The sequence below is a fragment of the Dendrobium catenatum genome, unplaced genomic scaffold (genome assembly GCF_001605985.2).
Source record: "Dendrobium catenatum unplaced genomic scaffold, ASM160598v2 original_scaffold_254912, whole genome shotgun sequence".
In the NCBI taxonomy this organism is placed as follows: domain Eukaryota; kingdom Viridiplantae; phylum Streptophyta; class Magnoliopsida; order Asparagales; family Orchidaceae; genus Dendrobium; species Dendrobium catenatum.
This window is the reverse complement of record NW_021573311.1, coordinates 1-15,663: the sequence shown is the minus strand read 5'-3', so window position 1 is coordinate 15,663 and position 15,663 is coordinate 1. Positions and strand designations below refer to the sequence as shown.

The following is a 15,663-nucleotide window of genomic DNA, read 5'->3' as shown; positions in this document are numbered from 1 at the left end:
TGGAGGGTGGGATTTGGTGAGAGAATGCTTGGAATGATAGAGAAAATTGTTGGAGGAGCTAAGGGAAGAGTTTAGAGGGCTGGAGGATGTTAAGAGAAGATGGGGAAAAGAATGATTAAAAATTTAAGGTTTTTGACCACTTGTTATTCTTTTAATGAAGGATTGGGACTCGTTAGGGAGAAGCTTAGATGCTTGCCAAGTGTCCCAAGGTTGTCAGAAGCCAGGGAAATTCTTGGGTTTGAGTGTGACCTCTTGGTTCATGGGATGGCGAGGATCAAACCCATTTTCCTCATTTGAATAAGCCATGGGATGGCTTGGTTTAAGGGGTTGTATTAAGCTCTCTTAGGATGGGAAATGAGCTGCTTTATAGTAGGATTGAATAGCATTTTATGGGGAACTTATGTGGCTTAATTGTTTCAAGTCTTTTAGAAGCTAATTTGACAATTTAATTTGTCAAACCAATCAATGGAGCTTAGGTGTTATTCAAGAGAGTGTAATTGGTTCTTTGGATAAGTAGCCAAGTATTTGAAGCCATGGCAATAGGGTTTTGGTCAAATATATGAAAATGTGGTTGTTTACGACCCTTCCAATTAGGTTGACTAAGTTAAATCAAGGGGGATTTGACTTAGGGAAGCATTGGAAATGTTTGAAATGTTCAATTGAGTGAATTTAAAGGTTAATCTAGTTTGAAATTACTTGGAATGTATTTTGGCTTTAGTTTGGTGTATGGTTAATTTTGTCAACTATGGTTGAATTGGTCAACCAAGTCAACTCATGGGCGTGAGTTTGAGTCCAACAAGTTTGGTTTGATGATTAGAACTAATGAAGGTGATCTCAAGCCAAGGCAAAGTCATTTGGATTGAAATGAATAATTAAGCCCTTAAGGGGTAATTTGGTCAACATGAGTTGACTTGGTGAACTAAGCAAAACCAAGGCTTAAATTTAAGTTCAATGCATTCCTAATGATGTTTAAGATGCATTAGAAGATGTTTCATGGCATGGTGTGGATTGGGCACGTTGGAGTTTGGAGGAAACTTAAATTTTGCCCTTGAGGTACATTTTATTCATTAGGCCTCTGGTCAATTCTGGGTCAACCAGTGCCCATCATAGTGCATTTTTATATTCAACATGTCATAACAAGGTTTATAGACATACTCAAGGGTTTTGGGGAAGGTCCCAAGGTCAAATTCATAAGGTGAAAGGTTTAGTGACATAGACTGTAAATATTTGAAGATTTTGTAGCCTTTGAATTTTAATTGAGTTTCTAGGATTAGAAGTCTCAGATTGGCCTCAAATTTGAAGAGTTGACCATAGGGAAGTGTTTAATCAATATGCAATTGATATATCATAAATTGAGGGTCATTTGACTAGGTTTTGAGGTGATTAAAAACACCCCAAAAGGTTATAGGACATAGGCCTTTAACCTTAAATTTTAGTTTGAAATTTTGGATTTGAAATGGATTCTTGATTTAACTGGTTGAATTTGAGTTTTGTCAACCTCATGACTAGAATGAGGTCAGCATCTAATTTGATCTAAAGATCCTCATTAACAATTGTGTGTTTTGTCATTGAAGAGGACCTTATTGGAAAGTATTTAAATATAAAATATAATAATTTGTTGGTGAAGTAGTATGTTATATTATCTTAGTTAATCTTATATTAGGGTTAACAAGAAATAAAAAAATTTCTTGATTTGATAAAAGAAATAAATAATATTTATGTTTCACATAAAATACTTCATTTGTGCTTTGCCTTTGAGTCTACCATAAACAATCTTAGGATTTTTCATCCAAATCCCCTTGTAAATTTTTATAAAGTCCATCAAGCATGTTTATATCTGTTGACATGTATCTTCAGGTGCAGCGACGCTCTACAAGGTGGAGTTATGTTACAATAATGAGTTAACACCTCAACGCTTTTTATTTGGCTCCACCATGACATTGGATTGACCCGATGCAATGTTTCCTTGGTAAACCATTTTTAACTTCCTTGTCGAGCCCTTGCAGACAATTTGGCACTATGGACCTTAGATACATGATCTTGTGCTACAATAATCCAAGTGTTGGGGGATTGATTTATTTGAAAAAAATGATATAGTGATATTCTTTTTGTGGAGCAGAGGTATTCGTAGCACTGCAGTGCTAAGGCACTCATAACACTTCTTTTTTTGATTAAGAGCCAAGTATTTGTAAATGAGAGGAGTATTAATTTGAAGTTAAATTGATCTAAATATAATTTAAATTGAATTTAAATTTGATTGGAATGTACATAGAATTAAATGTGAATTGCGCCACTCCATCTAATAAAAAGCGTTCACAATTTCAAAGTTAAACTTAGATTGTTGCGGGCTAGAATATACCTGAAAAAAGAGTTAGGATTTTACGTCTCAGAATTGTATAGATATGCAACTTACAGAGAACATAAGATTTTTTATATGGAAAATCCTAGAAAGGGGAAAAGTCAAGGGTTATGCCTAGTTAAAAAGGATTCCACTAGTGTTTGAGTGATTTACAGTTTACTGACTCGTCCATGAGGACGATCAGATTTAATAATAAACCGTCTAGTTGAAATCTAATTAACAAATTAGGGTAGGTGAAATTCCAGCAATGTTCGACCGTGCGGAAAACTGCTGTCCGTTAGTGGTCTGGAAGGAGTTTGATGTTACTTAGTGATCCGATGGAAGTTCTGCGTCAGTCGGTGGTCCGGTGAAAATTCAGCGTCACTCTGTGACTTTAGTTCAACTGTAAGTTTGCAGAAATGGGAGTAGAGATGGTCCCAATTTTAATTTTGGAAGTTTCCAATTTGATTTTGCCTCGAGATTCATGCCCGATCAAAATAAATTTTTGATGATATACCAAAGATTAAATGTTCTAAGCTTCCTCATCTCCATCAAAAGACATATTTATCTTCTACATTTTAAACTTCTACGAAATATAAATATTCACTGAGTCTTTGTTTCATCTACTCTTATTAGTTGATGAAATTTTTCGAAAGAAAATCCCCCTTAGCTTAAATGAGTGGGAAAATTAGAGTTTGTATATAGTAGAAGGATAACATCGAAGCTAGGTATGGTGAAAACAATTGTATCAATTTATACTTTTGAAAATATATTTGTATTATGGATGAAAAAAAAAATTAAAGAGATCATTAGTATATCTTTGAGAAGATTATAAAAATAAAACCATACAACAAGTCAGTCAATAATTTCTTTTGCACATATAATAGAGAGAGATGGACCCCGTGCATTATCAAAAGTGGGCCATTTGATTTCCCGTACTTTAGCAACGCTGAAAACATACAGGACTTCACTACCATGTTTTCTTCAATTATTGTTGTGACATCAACACCTTCCTTTGAGAAATTATTGGGTGCGGAGTGCGGACGTAGCTCTGTGGTTGCAAAGAATTGGTTCGCACCTTGTGGAGCCCATCTTGACCCCACCGACTTGAAAGAACGTGTGCTCTTGTTTACCCGATAACCCGATAACACGAATCATCCGAACTACTTGAAAATGCGCGGTACCTAGTAGTACCGAGAGGTACCGTAGTATACCGAGTAGTACCGAGCGGTACCTAGTAGTACTAGAGGTGGGTACTCTCTAGGATTTTGCATATTTCTGTAAGCATTCTAAGTTCCATAAGTTATTGTAGATCTAGGGTTTGTTGTTAGAGTTTATTCTTTATTTTACCGCATCTAGGTACTACTAGGTACCGCTCGGTACTACTAAGGCACCGCTCGGTACTACTAGGTACCTGCGCATTTTTGCAAGTGAGTTCGGATGGTTTCGTGTTATCGGGTATCGGGTAAGCAGAGCACACGTTCTCTTCAAGTCGTGAGGTCAAGATGGGCTCCACGTGGCGCGAACCAATTCGTTTGCACACACAGAGCTACGTCCGCACTCCGCACCCAATAATTTCTCCTTTCTTTTTGACTAAGCACAGAGGATTATTATTTGCAATTATTACTTTTTTAATTGAGTGTTAAAACATTAATTATATATAAATTATAAATTGAGTTTTATATTTATTTTTTGGGACTTAATTTCAGTAGTAATACGGGATTTATCATTAGTATTGGTACTTAATTCCAAATTAAAAAACACTTTTCAAATATTTATATAGATAAAATTTTTAAACTAAAAATTAAGGAAAGTATTAGTTAAATATATTTTTATTTTTTATTTTAAATATATGTTTTTAAATGAGAAGATACAAGTTTTTTATAGTGATGCGGGTGTTATAATTCACGATGATGTATATGATGAATTTAGCTACGCAAGTGCACACGACGACCCGATCAGTAATAAAGTGAATGAGAAAAGTATCGATCGCACGAGAAAACAATGTATCTTACGAATGTCTCCAGTATTACCTACTCAAATTACAAAGTTTTTCTACTAAAGCAATGTAAAGGTGAGATTCTACAACTATTGAAAATGCGAAAAAGAAGAAAATATTGTAATAAAAGATGTCTTGGACTCATGATAATGAGTTTAATAATATTTTCCTAGCTCGGCTCATCTAAGTTTATTGTAAATAAGACCATATACACCATTAAATTTTTTTCGAGCTTATAAGGGGGTGAATAAAGGCTTTCACCTGTCCAAAGTGATTATCTCTCCATAGAATTTAATTCCAAATTAAAAAAAAAAAAACTTTTCTAATATTTATATAGATAAAAGTTTTAAACTTGATATGTCATCAAAGAAATTATCTTGATTGGGCATGAATCTCGAGGTTTTTTTTTTAATGCTCAGGTGGATGAGTGGCTTTACCCTTAGAGATAGGATACGAAATGAGCATATACGTGAAAAGGTTGGAGTAGCTCCAGTAGAAGATAAGATTAGAGAAAGTCGCCTTAGATGGTTTGGTCACATAAAACGGCGGCCTTGCGATGACCCGGTTAGGAGAGTAGAGGTATTAGATTTGACTTATGTTAAGAAAGGTAGGGGTAGACCTAAAAAGATTTGGTTAGAAAATATTAGGAATGATCTTTCTTTATTAGATATAAACGAGAATTTGACTTTTAATAGGACACAATGCAGAAAAAGGATTCATGTAGCCGACCCCACGTAGTGGGATAAAGGCTTGATGTTGTTGTTGTTGTTGTGGGCATGAATCTCTAGGCAAAAATCAAATTGGAAACTTCAAAAAATTATATTTGGGATCACCTGAACTCCGATTTCAGCAAACTTATAGTCAAACTCAGCATCTCGGAAATACTAACCCAACGACACTTGACTCAACTCAATCTAAGCCCAAATGGGCCCAAATCAAGCATCCGAAGTGCTGTTGGAAAGCTCGTACCACAATTTGAGTTATTAAACGGTCTCCGATTTTAACGAGCTTATAGTCGAATCAATCGGCTCGACGAGACAAATCCAACGAGCCCAAGATCGCCAAATTTCGATATAATGAAGACCTTTGAATCTCTAACAAACGGTACATGATCAAGGGATTCAATAATAGTAATAATGGTGAAGCATCATGTCCAACCTAAATGTGATAGATTTGGAGTATGAGAGTAGCACTCAGGCCTTGTTTCTTTCTACATAATGTTTGAAACTAGTTGTAATTAAAATTCCTCTTATCAATGGTAAGATTATAGAATATAAACCAAGGTGCTTTGTTGGTACTTCGTAAATGCATAGGCGAGATAATGAGGTAGGGATATAAAATTAAAGAGAAGGAAATTTGTTAAACCAAAAATAATTAACTAGATTGATGATCACTGATGCACTCATCAGTGTAAATGTCATTTAGATTTTTGTGAATGCATTTTTCTTAGGATAACGTTTGGGATGAACATGATGGACTTTATAACCATTAAGTTTATTTTAAGATAAGTGTAACACAAATTTTAATTGATTAATCATATAGTACACTTATCACAAAATATATTTAATAGCTATAAGAAACATTCTAATTAAATTAATTTTATCCATTTTCTTCTCAGCGTTAATTCCTTTTCAAAGTATGTCAGAAATATGTAGTATTTCACTAGGATTTGTTTTTGCGACCTCAGCATCTGATTTCACTAAGACAAGTATTCACATTAGTATATTCATCTTCTCCATTGTTAGCTTTTTCTTTCTTTTTTTCATTTTATATAATATGTTGCAGTACAAAATCCTTGAAAAAGGCCTCACTGTGAACATACACTGCTACTTATTATTGTTGTTTATACATGGAAACAAGATCTTTACTCGCTTTTGTTGTTTCCTGTAGACATTCATTTTCAGTTCAACAGCTGGGAGTACTGTGAAACAAGAACCAAGGTGCTAACCACTAACTGTACATTAACATGATTTCTCCAGTACATTACTAAGGGGAGCAAGCGGCCTTCTTCTGTAGCCAATAGCTTTTTTGTAAAGATCATACTGTGGCAAGGAACAATGCCCCTCGAGAATGAAGCATTTTGTTATATGTTCGACCTCCAATGGTCTCATCAGTGAGAGGAAGAGAGAGAGAGAGAGAGAGAGAGAGAGAGAGAGAGAGAGAGTTCAGGACATCTGTAGATAAAAGTGATTCTTTCACGTAGTTGTAACATGTCCTTTTTCTTCATTGCAACTTTATATATCTAGCTAGTAAATTTCTTTGATAGAGCAAAGTAATAAAAAGCTGTTCACTTCATTAGCCAATTATAAGTGAAAAATGCATATTGCTATCAATTATGTGGAAGTTCATCTCAACAAATAGTTGCCAAATTTCCTTGAATTGATTGTTTTTCTACCTTATTTTTAGACTTGTTTTGATCCAGAACCTGTCTTATTATTGAAGCTTTGCATTTTTTTTTTCATCCATTGTGTCCATTTAATAAAGGGATATTTTTGAATCTTGACAACATTCTCATTAATATTGTAGGACTTGTATACTTGATATAATTTGGGTGATGCTCTCTGAAAGTTAGACAATTTTTTTTAAAACTTTTAATAGCAACGAATGCTTCATTTTACGATAATTTTCTTACTGTTTTTTAAAATAACTTAATATTACAAAAAATTCTACTTCAAAAAATTTTTGTAATAAAAAGCTGCTTTTGAAAGTAATAAGAAAGTTGTCTCAAACAAAATTTAAATCATGTTGGTGTTTAATTTCTAGATATCACAATGTAATCTTTGATGGCACACTTGGTTGTCATTTATGTAAAAATTTTAGATAGAAATGGTGACCTTTACTATTATTATATACTAGAAAATTTATGGTCATAGAATATGTGTTTAATAAATTAATTTTCTATGAAAATTGAGCATGGATAAATAGAAGTTGTAAGAGGAAGAATTTTTACATGAAAATTTTGTAAAGGAGTAAAACAATTAATAGGGAGATGCCTAATTGCAATAATCCACTTATATTTATTAATACAAGGATTTAATTTTCATCAAAATTGAAGAAGATGTAATAATACAATTATGTCTCAAGGATTAAAGAAGTCGGGGGACCATAAACAAAGAGTTAAAAATCAATATCGGAGTTAGATATGAGTAGTTAATCAACCATATTTGAATGAAGAAATTTAGCGGATGGTGATGATGATTGCCAATGGCAGCCCTCAGCTGCGATTAATTGCTAGAAAAATGCAATAAAACTTCTTAGCTCTCTTAACTTCTAACCCAGCTACTTCAAGCAGAAAATAAATGATTCTTTAGTTCAATAAGAGCGTCTCCAACCGAACTCTAAACGACTGTAAGGCGTCACTGGTTTGCTCCAGTCGAAGGGCCAAAAAAATAGCTAATTGACGTCGTACTGTTCACCCTCTATTTTTTTTTTAAATAAAAAAAATTAGATTATTAATTTTAATTTTTTAAGTGTAGAGTTTTTTATTATGACTTAAGGAATATTAATTTATAAACACATTATTTTTTAGAATTTAAAAGATTTTTTACGTAATAAATTTATTAAAGATACAACATTAATATAGAAATTAAGATAAAATCCTCATAAATATTTAAAGGATATCTAGTAATACAATACCTTAACAAATATATTGATTGATCATTTATGGGATCAATATATTAATTCTAATGTTTAGTTGCCCTTGCATTTTTTTCATTCATATTTATGTGTTCTAATATAGTTTTCATTTTATTAAATAAATATTTGTTTATTTATGACATATTAATATTCTAAATTATTTTATGGAGCAAAAAATATATTTTTTAATTATAATAGATTTAATTCAAAAATTTGATAAATAAACTTTATGTTTAAAACTATATAAAATAAAATATGGGAAAGAATATAGTATGAATATTTTTTGTGTTAGAAAATAGAGTTAGGTTGGAGATAAGTTACTGCATTTTGATTTGAGTTTTTTGTTTGGGATGGTTTCTTATGCTTCTTAAAGCATTTTTTGTAGTTTCAATTATTATTTATTTATTGTACTACGAAAAAACATAAAAAAAAAACCGCCCAAATAAAACCATAGTACTCTTTCCTGACCTTTTTCAACACTTCACTTGAGATCTTTTGAAATAATTTCAAGTTCCAGTCTTCGAATTGATTTTTTTAAAGGAAAATAAAAACGAATGAAATTAGTAAGAAAATAAAATAAATAATTAAAGGGAAGAAGGTTGGCATGATCAACTTATTCGCTACATTAAAAAAATAACTTTCTTTTTAATATAAATGAGTTTTTTTTACATTAATGTTTTACAATGTATTTTTAATTATTTATTAAACAAAAACAATAGTTGCAGAAAATTGATATTTGAAATTTTACTAATTTTAATCACATTCAAGATGTATTTTTAATTTTCATATAATATTTAATTATATTAAAGAAAAATGATTATAAGATTTTTTTAATAATTTTAAAATTATTATCTAAAATTAAAATATAATTAATTTGAAAAATTCTTCTTAATTTCTATTTGTGTTAATAATTGTACTTTAAATTACTATTTTAAAGTATGTTAATTTTTACCATCATTTATTTAATATAGTAAAAATTATGAAAATTATATATATATATATATATATATATATTCCCTTTAATTTAAACACTATTTAAAAAATAAATTAAAAAAGAAACAAATAAAATTTAAAAATTACATAAATGCCCGTAAAAAAAATAACCTTAATTTATTCCCTTTATTTCTACGGAAAAGAAATAGATAATGCATAATGAAAGCACACTTTACTTTTCATTGAAAAACTTACAAATAAACAACTTCTTTGTGCATAATAATCACAGAAAGTATAAGCATATGCAATCCAATCGAGGAGACGGATGGCCCCACAAAAATTAAGCAAAGCATACAAACATTATATATGCACTTTGGCACAATACGCATATTGCTCACCCACCCACATTTATACAAAGAAGCATACCCTATTATAATACAAACAACGTACGTACACCACAATAACAAGCATAATAATCCTTAACAAACCTCTAACATATGAATTAATCAAAGATTTGTATCGTAAATATAGGGTTCTTTACTATAGCGAAGACGACGAATGCCACCGTGGACAAGTACATGTGGAATGTGTTGAATTAAGTCCCAATAAGTACCTCCTTTTAAGCATTCTCGAAAAACCTTAAAAGGGAAATTTAATTCAAGGCTGAAATCATCATTAAAATCATTTTGCGACACCCGTTGTTGCAGAAGCTTCAATAGCCACTCTGGAAGACCGCCCTTAAATTTCTTCAAATGCCACTCTTGAGGACTATCAAAGTTAAAGATATTATTGAAAATTAATGTTGACACTAAATCAACCTTCTTCATGTCAGGAAAAGTTTTGAACACTTCAACTACAAGCGACTTTAACATAGGGGAACAACAGACCTTTTCCAAATTTGTACAGTGAAGTAATTTTAGGGACTCAATTTCAGCAGGGAGATTATCAACTGATTTCAGGCTATCAGCACAATATATCTCGAGGAACTTTAAAGGAGAGTATTTTAGATTTTCTGGTAGTTGTTTCAGCAACGGGCAGCAACTGATTTTTAGTTCCTGTAAACATGGAAGTCTTGCATTTTGCTCAACTTGAGCACCAAAAGACCATTCTTCCAACCTAGGAAAATCTTCAATTATAAGCTGTTTAAGTTTGGGGAAAGCAATCCTGGTTGAATTGACATCACCACCAAAAAATTCTAGCCCAATTGTCTTCACTTTAAACAAATATTTAATATGAAGCTCTCTAAGTTCGGGCAGCTGACCTAATGGCGGGAGCTGAGTGCATGATTTTATGTGCATTAATATCAATTTAGTCAAATTTGGAAGACAAATTTTAAAAGATGGGAACATCCAACTCGGGAAACGGCGATCGAAAAAGTATGATATTGTGAAGTCTTCTAGACTTTGTGGAGGTATTATCTTGTCGAACAGCTCCTCCATTGCCAGTTCTTGTTCCTCCCAGGGACTTGTGCTGTCCATGGAGAACTCCAACATCAAAGTAGAAAGGTTAGGTAATTCTTTAAGAACTATGGTTTCACTTTGAGATCTCTTTAAGTTTCTAATGTGGAGTGTTCTTATCTGTTTCAAAGAATTCAACTCTTCAAATTTGCTGCTGCTACAGTCATTATTGGCCGCCACAAAACCACTTAGATAATTAAGTTGTTGCGATTTCTCTATTCCTTTTGGTATGAAACTAACAGGCGTTCCATAAATTTCAAGGCACCTAAGATTGTGTAACCGAGTGATTCCACTAGGAAGTTGTCCCAAATTTTTGCACCAACGCATGTACAAGAATTGTAGGTTTGTTAATTTCCCTATGGATTCTGGTATTATCATTATATTTGTAAAGTTCAGATTAAGATACCTCAAATGAATTAGGTTCCTTATAGAGTCAGGAAGTACTTGAATTCCTGTTTTGGAAATGTCCAAGACACGTAGATGCAAAAGCCGCCTCAATCTTTCATCATCCAATAATAGATTAGAAGATGAAGCAAGCAATGTTCTTAGGGCTCCATGATCTGGAACAGAATTCAGTATTTCAGCTGCTGCCTTTTGATTTGCAACTGATAGGCGACGAAGCTTGGCTGATATGGTGGAGTTCCTCACATTCAAATTTGCAAAAGAAGTTTCTTCTTTAGAATAAAAAATAGCTAGATATCTGATAAGATCATGCATTTGGCACACAACACTAGGACCATCACCTGGAAGCAAAAGATTTCGCTTGAGTAACTCATTGAACCATTGTTTTGCTAAATCTTCCATCACTGAATCTTGTTGCTCTGTTACGAATCCTTCGGCCACCCAAAGTGGAGCAAACTCCTGCAGATCTAACTTTGCGTCCTCAGGATATAAAGAGAAGTATAAAAAACATTGCTTGAGATGTGAAGGTAAATCTTCAAAACTAAGGCGCAGGGCTCCTCTTATCTGCTCATCAGAAAGCTCGCTACTAGACCACGCATAATTTCTAAGAAAATTTTGCCACTCCTTCCTAGTGCACTCTTTTGTGACAAGAACTCCAGCAATTACTTTGATTGCAAGAGGAAGTCCTTGACATTTGCTTACGATCTTTAATCCTAGATCCTTCAAGTCATTCGCTAGCTCTTCTTCTTGCTTTGAGAAAAGCCTCCTACGAAGCATATCCCAACTGCTCTCTTCAGAAAGACGATTCACATGATGAATACCCGCTGCCTTCATCTCCTTCGCAACATTTTCATATCTAGTTGTGACTAAGATTTTGACATTCACGTTAGATTGCTGCAACGGGACTCTAAGCAATTCATCCCACACATTCCCCCTCCACACATCGTCTAAAACAAGAAAAAGGCTATGAGCTAAAGCAATAGAATCTCTGAGAATGGGTTCTAACTCTGCTTTAGAATTAGCATTTTCATAGTGCCGGCGCCCATTTACCCCTCTTATTACTTGCTTTAATAACTCAGTTTCTACATAAGTCTCTGAAACACAAACCCACACCTTTTCATTGAAATAGGTTTGAATTTTTGGATGGTTAAAAATTTTTTTAGCCATAGTTGTCTTCCCTATCCCGCCCATGCCGGTAAGAGCAAAAACAGAGCATTTTTCATCAACCTGCTCCCCAACCAAACGATCAACCAAACTATTTGCTACATCCTCGACCTCTCTTCCCACAACATAAGAATCAACCAAGGGAGAAGTATTACGACCAGGTCGAGTAAATTGTGGGGTTTCGGATATAGTGGATTTCTCTAGTTTATAACGTTCTCTATCCTCATATATATGCTCGAGTCTTTCATTAATATCCTTCATTTTGTTTCCAATCTCATGGCGCAAAAGAACGCTAGTGAAACAGGAGGAGAAGGCAGATAAGAAGTCGCAACATACCGACGAAGTTCTAGATTCAAAATTTTGATCAGAGAGCAGCAGAGTGCCCTCAATTCTACAACGGTCAATGATATCATCAGCATCGTACATCACATCTTTAAGCTTAGAAAGCCAGAGCTCGGTGGTTGATGACTTATCAAACCTTTTCTTTTCCGCATCTTTCAGTAGGCATCGGATGTTCTCCATCAGTTCACGTAGCTTTTGGAGCTCGTCCTTCACACCTAGCAGCATGATCACCTCTCCAAGGGCAGAATCACCGAGCGATCCAGATAATTTTTTCATAGAAGCTTCTAAGATCATCGCCATGTTGAGCTTGCTGAAGAAGGAGAATAGCTTAATTAGCTTGCAGGATGTTAGGGGAAGCTCGTAAATTTAAAGGAAGATAGAAGCAGGAATGGAGATGGGCAAGAAAATCAACGAGCAGCTGCCGACACTTCTTTACCAAAACTGGACCAATTTATTTAGCGTGCATTTAGCAACGTAAAAAACATACAAGACTTTAACCACCCAACCTTTCTTCAATTATTTTCTTTTCGACTAAGCACAGAGGATTATAATTTGCAATTATTACTTATTTAATTGAGTGTTAAAACATTAATTATATATAAATTATAAATTGACTATTATATTTATTTTTTGGAACTTTATTTCATTAGAAATACAGGAGTTATCATTAGTTTTGGTACTTAATTCCAAATTAAAAAAAAAATAAACTTTTCTACTATTTATATAGATAAAAGTTTTTAAATAAAAAATTAAGGAAAGTATTAGTTAAATAAAAGATTAAGTGTTGGTACTCAATTCCAAATATTTATTAGATAAAAGTTTTGGCACTCGATCATAGCACTTCTTTTTTTAGATTAAGGTTCGAGTATTTGTATATGAGAAGAGTATTAATTTGAAGTTAAATTGTTCCAAATATAATGATTGAAATCTACATAGCATTAAATGAAAATATATATGTATTATGAATGGATGAAAAAAATTAAAGAGATCATTAGTATTTTTTTTGAAAAGATTATAAATAAATTCTGGACATAGTGGTCGACATGCAACCCTTTAATTTCTTCACCTTCCCAATGAAATGAAGCATCTCTTCTCTTCTTATATATAAAGAAGCATCTCTTCTTTACGAGAAATTATATAGGGATGAAGGAGGATGGCGACAAACGTAGACATCTGTGATGAATGACAAACGATATTGTCGTCTCGCGCCAACGTAGGATGCCCACCTATGAATCCAACCGAGACTTATGAAAGAGATACGTTGCTCGCCCTGTTTCACCGAATACCCGATAACACGAACATCCGACAACTTGAAAAATGCGCGGTACCTAGTGAGTACGACCAGGTTTACCTAAGTAGTTACACTACATGCGGTAAATAAAGATAAACTCTCAACAAACAACCTAGATCCTACAATAACTATGAAACCTTTAGAATGCTTACAGAAATATTGCCAAAATCCTAGAGTAGTACCCACTCTAGGTACTATTAGGTACCGTGTTACTACTCGTTCTGGTACCTACTCGTTGTACTACTGTGTACCGCGCATTTTGGGGAGCGAAAGTTGGGGATAGTGATGAGATTAATTAATAACCTTCATAATAGTAGCAGCAGCTACTAGTAGTTATTGCCCAAATGGGCTATCATTACCTTTTTTTTTTTTTTTTTTGTTTAAATTTCGTGTGCCCTCTCAATTATAGACACAAACTGATGAACAGATAGAATTTAATCTATGTCCTTATTACTTTTCCTTGAGGGAAATAAAAAAAGTTTTGTTACTACAAATTTGATTGATTTATCATTAGTTTGGGAACTTAATCTCAAAATTTTTGTAAAAAAAAATTTCTAATATTTTATTAGATAAAAGTTTAAAAATAAAAATTGTATTCAGATCGATTTATCATTATTTTGTACTTCATTTCCAAATTGAAAAAAGAAAAATTTCTAATTTTATTATAAAGCATAAAAGTTTTAAAGATTTAAAAACTTAAGAAATATTATTAAATATATATATTATTCTTTATTTTAAAGTATACATTTTCAAATGGAAGATACCAAGTCTTTTTGAAAGTAATATAAATTTAATTAATTGTTATTTGAAATTATGGCAGAATCTATTTTCTTTTCCCAAATTTTAATATATATTAATTTAAAGTATTGAAATGTCAAGGGGGCTAGAAATATACTGCGGGGCAGGTAGATTTACAATTTACGTCTAAGAGTTGCACGAATATTCCACACACAAACAGAAAGGAAAATGTACACTAGGATTTTTACGTGGAAAATCCGGAAGAGGGAAAAAACCACGGGGCCATGCCCAGTTGAAGTAATTCCACTAGTGTTTGTTTGAAGTATAAAGGTTGATTCGTCTTACAAGTCAAGACGATCAGTTTACAATCAGCTTCTAACAAAGTTACAAAGTTCTACAAAATCCCGGCGTTTCCCGAAAATCCGGCAGAGTTCTGGCGTATTCAGACGGCGAGAAGAGCACCGAAGGTGGTCGAGGAGAAGATGATTCTCCCTTTCTCCTTTCTCTTCTTCTTCCCTTCTTCTTCTCTCTCTTCACTTGAGTCCCCTTTGTGAAGAATGAGGGCTCTATTTATAGTTTTTCTGGAGTGACATGGCTCGTAAATAGTCGTGAGATCAGGGGCGAATAGGGAGTGGTCGAATGGACGGCCGATATTGAATCTTACGATCATGCACTGTTCGTTGGACATTTGAAGGTCTTAGTGATGTCGGAATTCGGCGATCTTGGGCTCGTTAGATTCGTCTCGTCGAGCCGCTCGATTTGAGTATAAGCTCGTTAAAATCGGAGACTGTTTGGTAACTCAATTTGTGGTTTGAACCTTTCAACAGCGCTTCGGGTCCTTGATTAGGACCCATTTGGGTTTGGATTGGGTTGAATTTGGTGTCGTTGGGTTCGTATTTCCGAGACGCTCAGTTTGACTATAAGCTCGCTGAAATCGGAGTTCGAATGTTCTTAATTTTAATTTTTGAAGTTTCCGGTCCGATTTTGCCTCGAGATTCATGCTTGATCAAGATAATTTTTTGAGAATATATCAAGAAAGTATTTAAATTTAAAATCTTGGAAAGTGTTTAAATTTAAAATTTGATACTTTGATGTAGTTGTATACTATATTATGAAGGGTTGGGCAGCACAGACAAAGTAGCAATTGGGCTGTTGGATATTTCAAACCCAAACGACGCGACCTATAGTTTTCTCTTCTCTATAATTTTGTTTTATGTTGCTTCCATCATTGGTATCAGAGCCACGGTTGGAGAATGGCAGCGAGTTCAAGCAACAATAATTTGCAACCTCAGTTGCCCAAATTCACGGGGAAGAACTACAATCAAAGGAGTATTCAAATGCGGGTGTTGTATCAATCTCAAGA

At 33.5% G+C, this 15,663-nt stretch overlaps 1 protein-coding gene across 3 annotated transcripts; it reads right to left on the bottom strand.

Moving 5' to 3' along the window:
• Nucleotides 1–9,114: 9,114 nt before the first annotated feature.
• On the bottom strand, nucleotides 9,115–12,743 carry LOC110110486 (putative disease resistance protein RGA1). Of its 3 annotated transcripts, XM_028692671.1 has the most exons (3): nucleotides 10,802–12,741; nucleotides 9,794–9,827; nucleotides 9,505–9,674 (listed from the first exon to the last, which is right to left on the bottom strand). In XM_028692671.1, the coding sequence occupies exons 1-3, from the start codon at nucleotides 12,569–12,571 to the stop codon at nucleotides 9,655–9,657; spliced, it is 1,824 nt and encodes a 607-aa protein (XP_028548504.1). In that variant the 5' UTR covers nucleotides 12,572–12,741; the 3' UTR covers nucleotides 9,505–9,654. The 3 variants fall into 3 exon arrangements, with proteins under 3 accessions (XP_020697644.1, XP_028548504.1, XP_028548503.1); XM_020841985.2 differs by lacking the exon at nucleotides 9,794–9,827 and having other exon boundaries at nucleotides 9,115–9,674; nucleotides 10,770–12,743; XM_028692670.1 differs by lacking the exon at nucleotides 9,505–9,674 and having other exon boundaries at nucleotides 9,709–9,826; nucleotides 10,801–12,741.
• Between the last annotated feature and the right edge of the window lie 2,920 nt (nucleotides 12,744–15,663).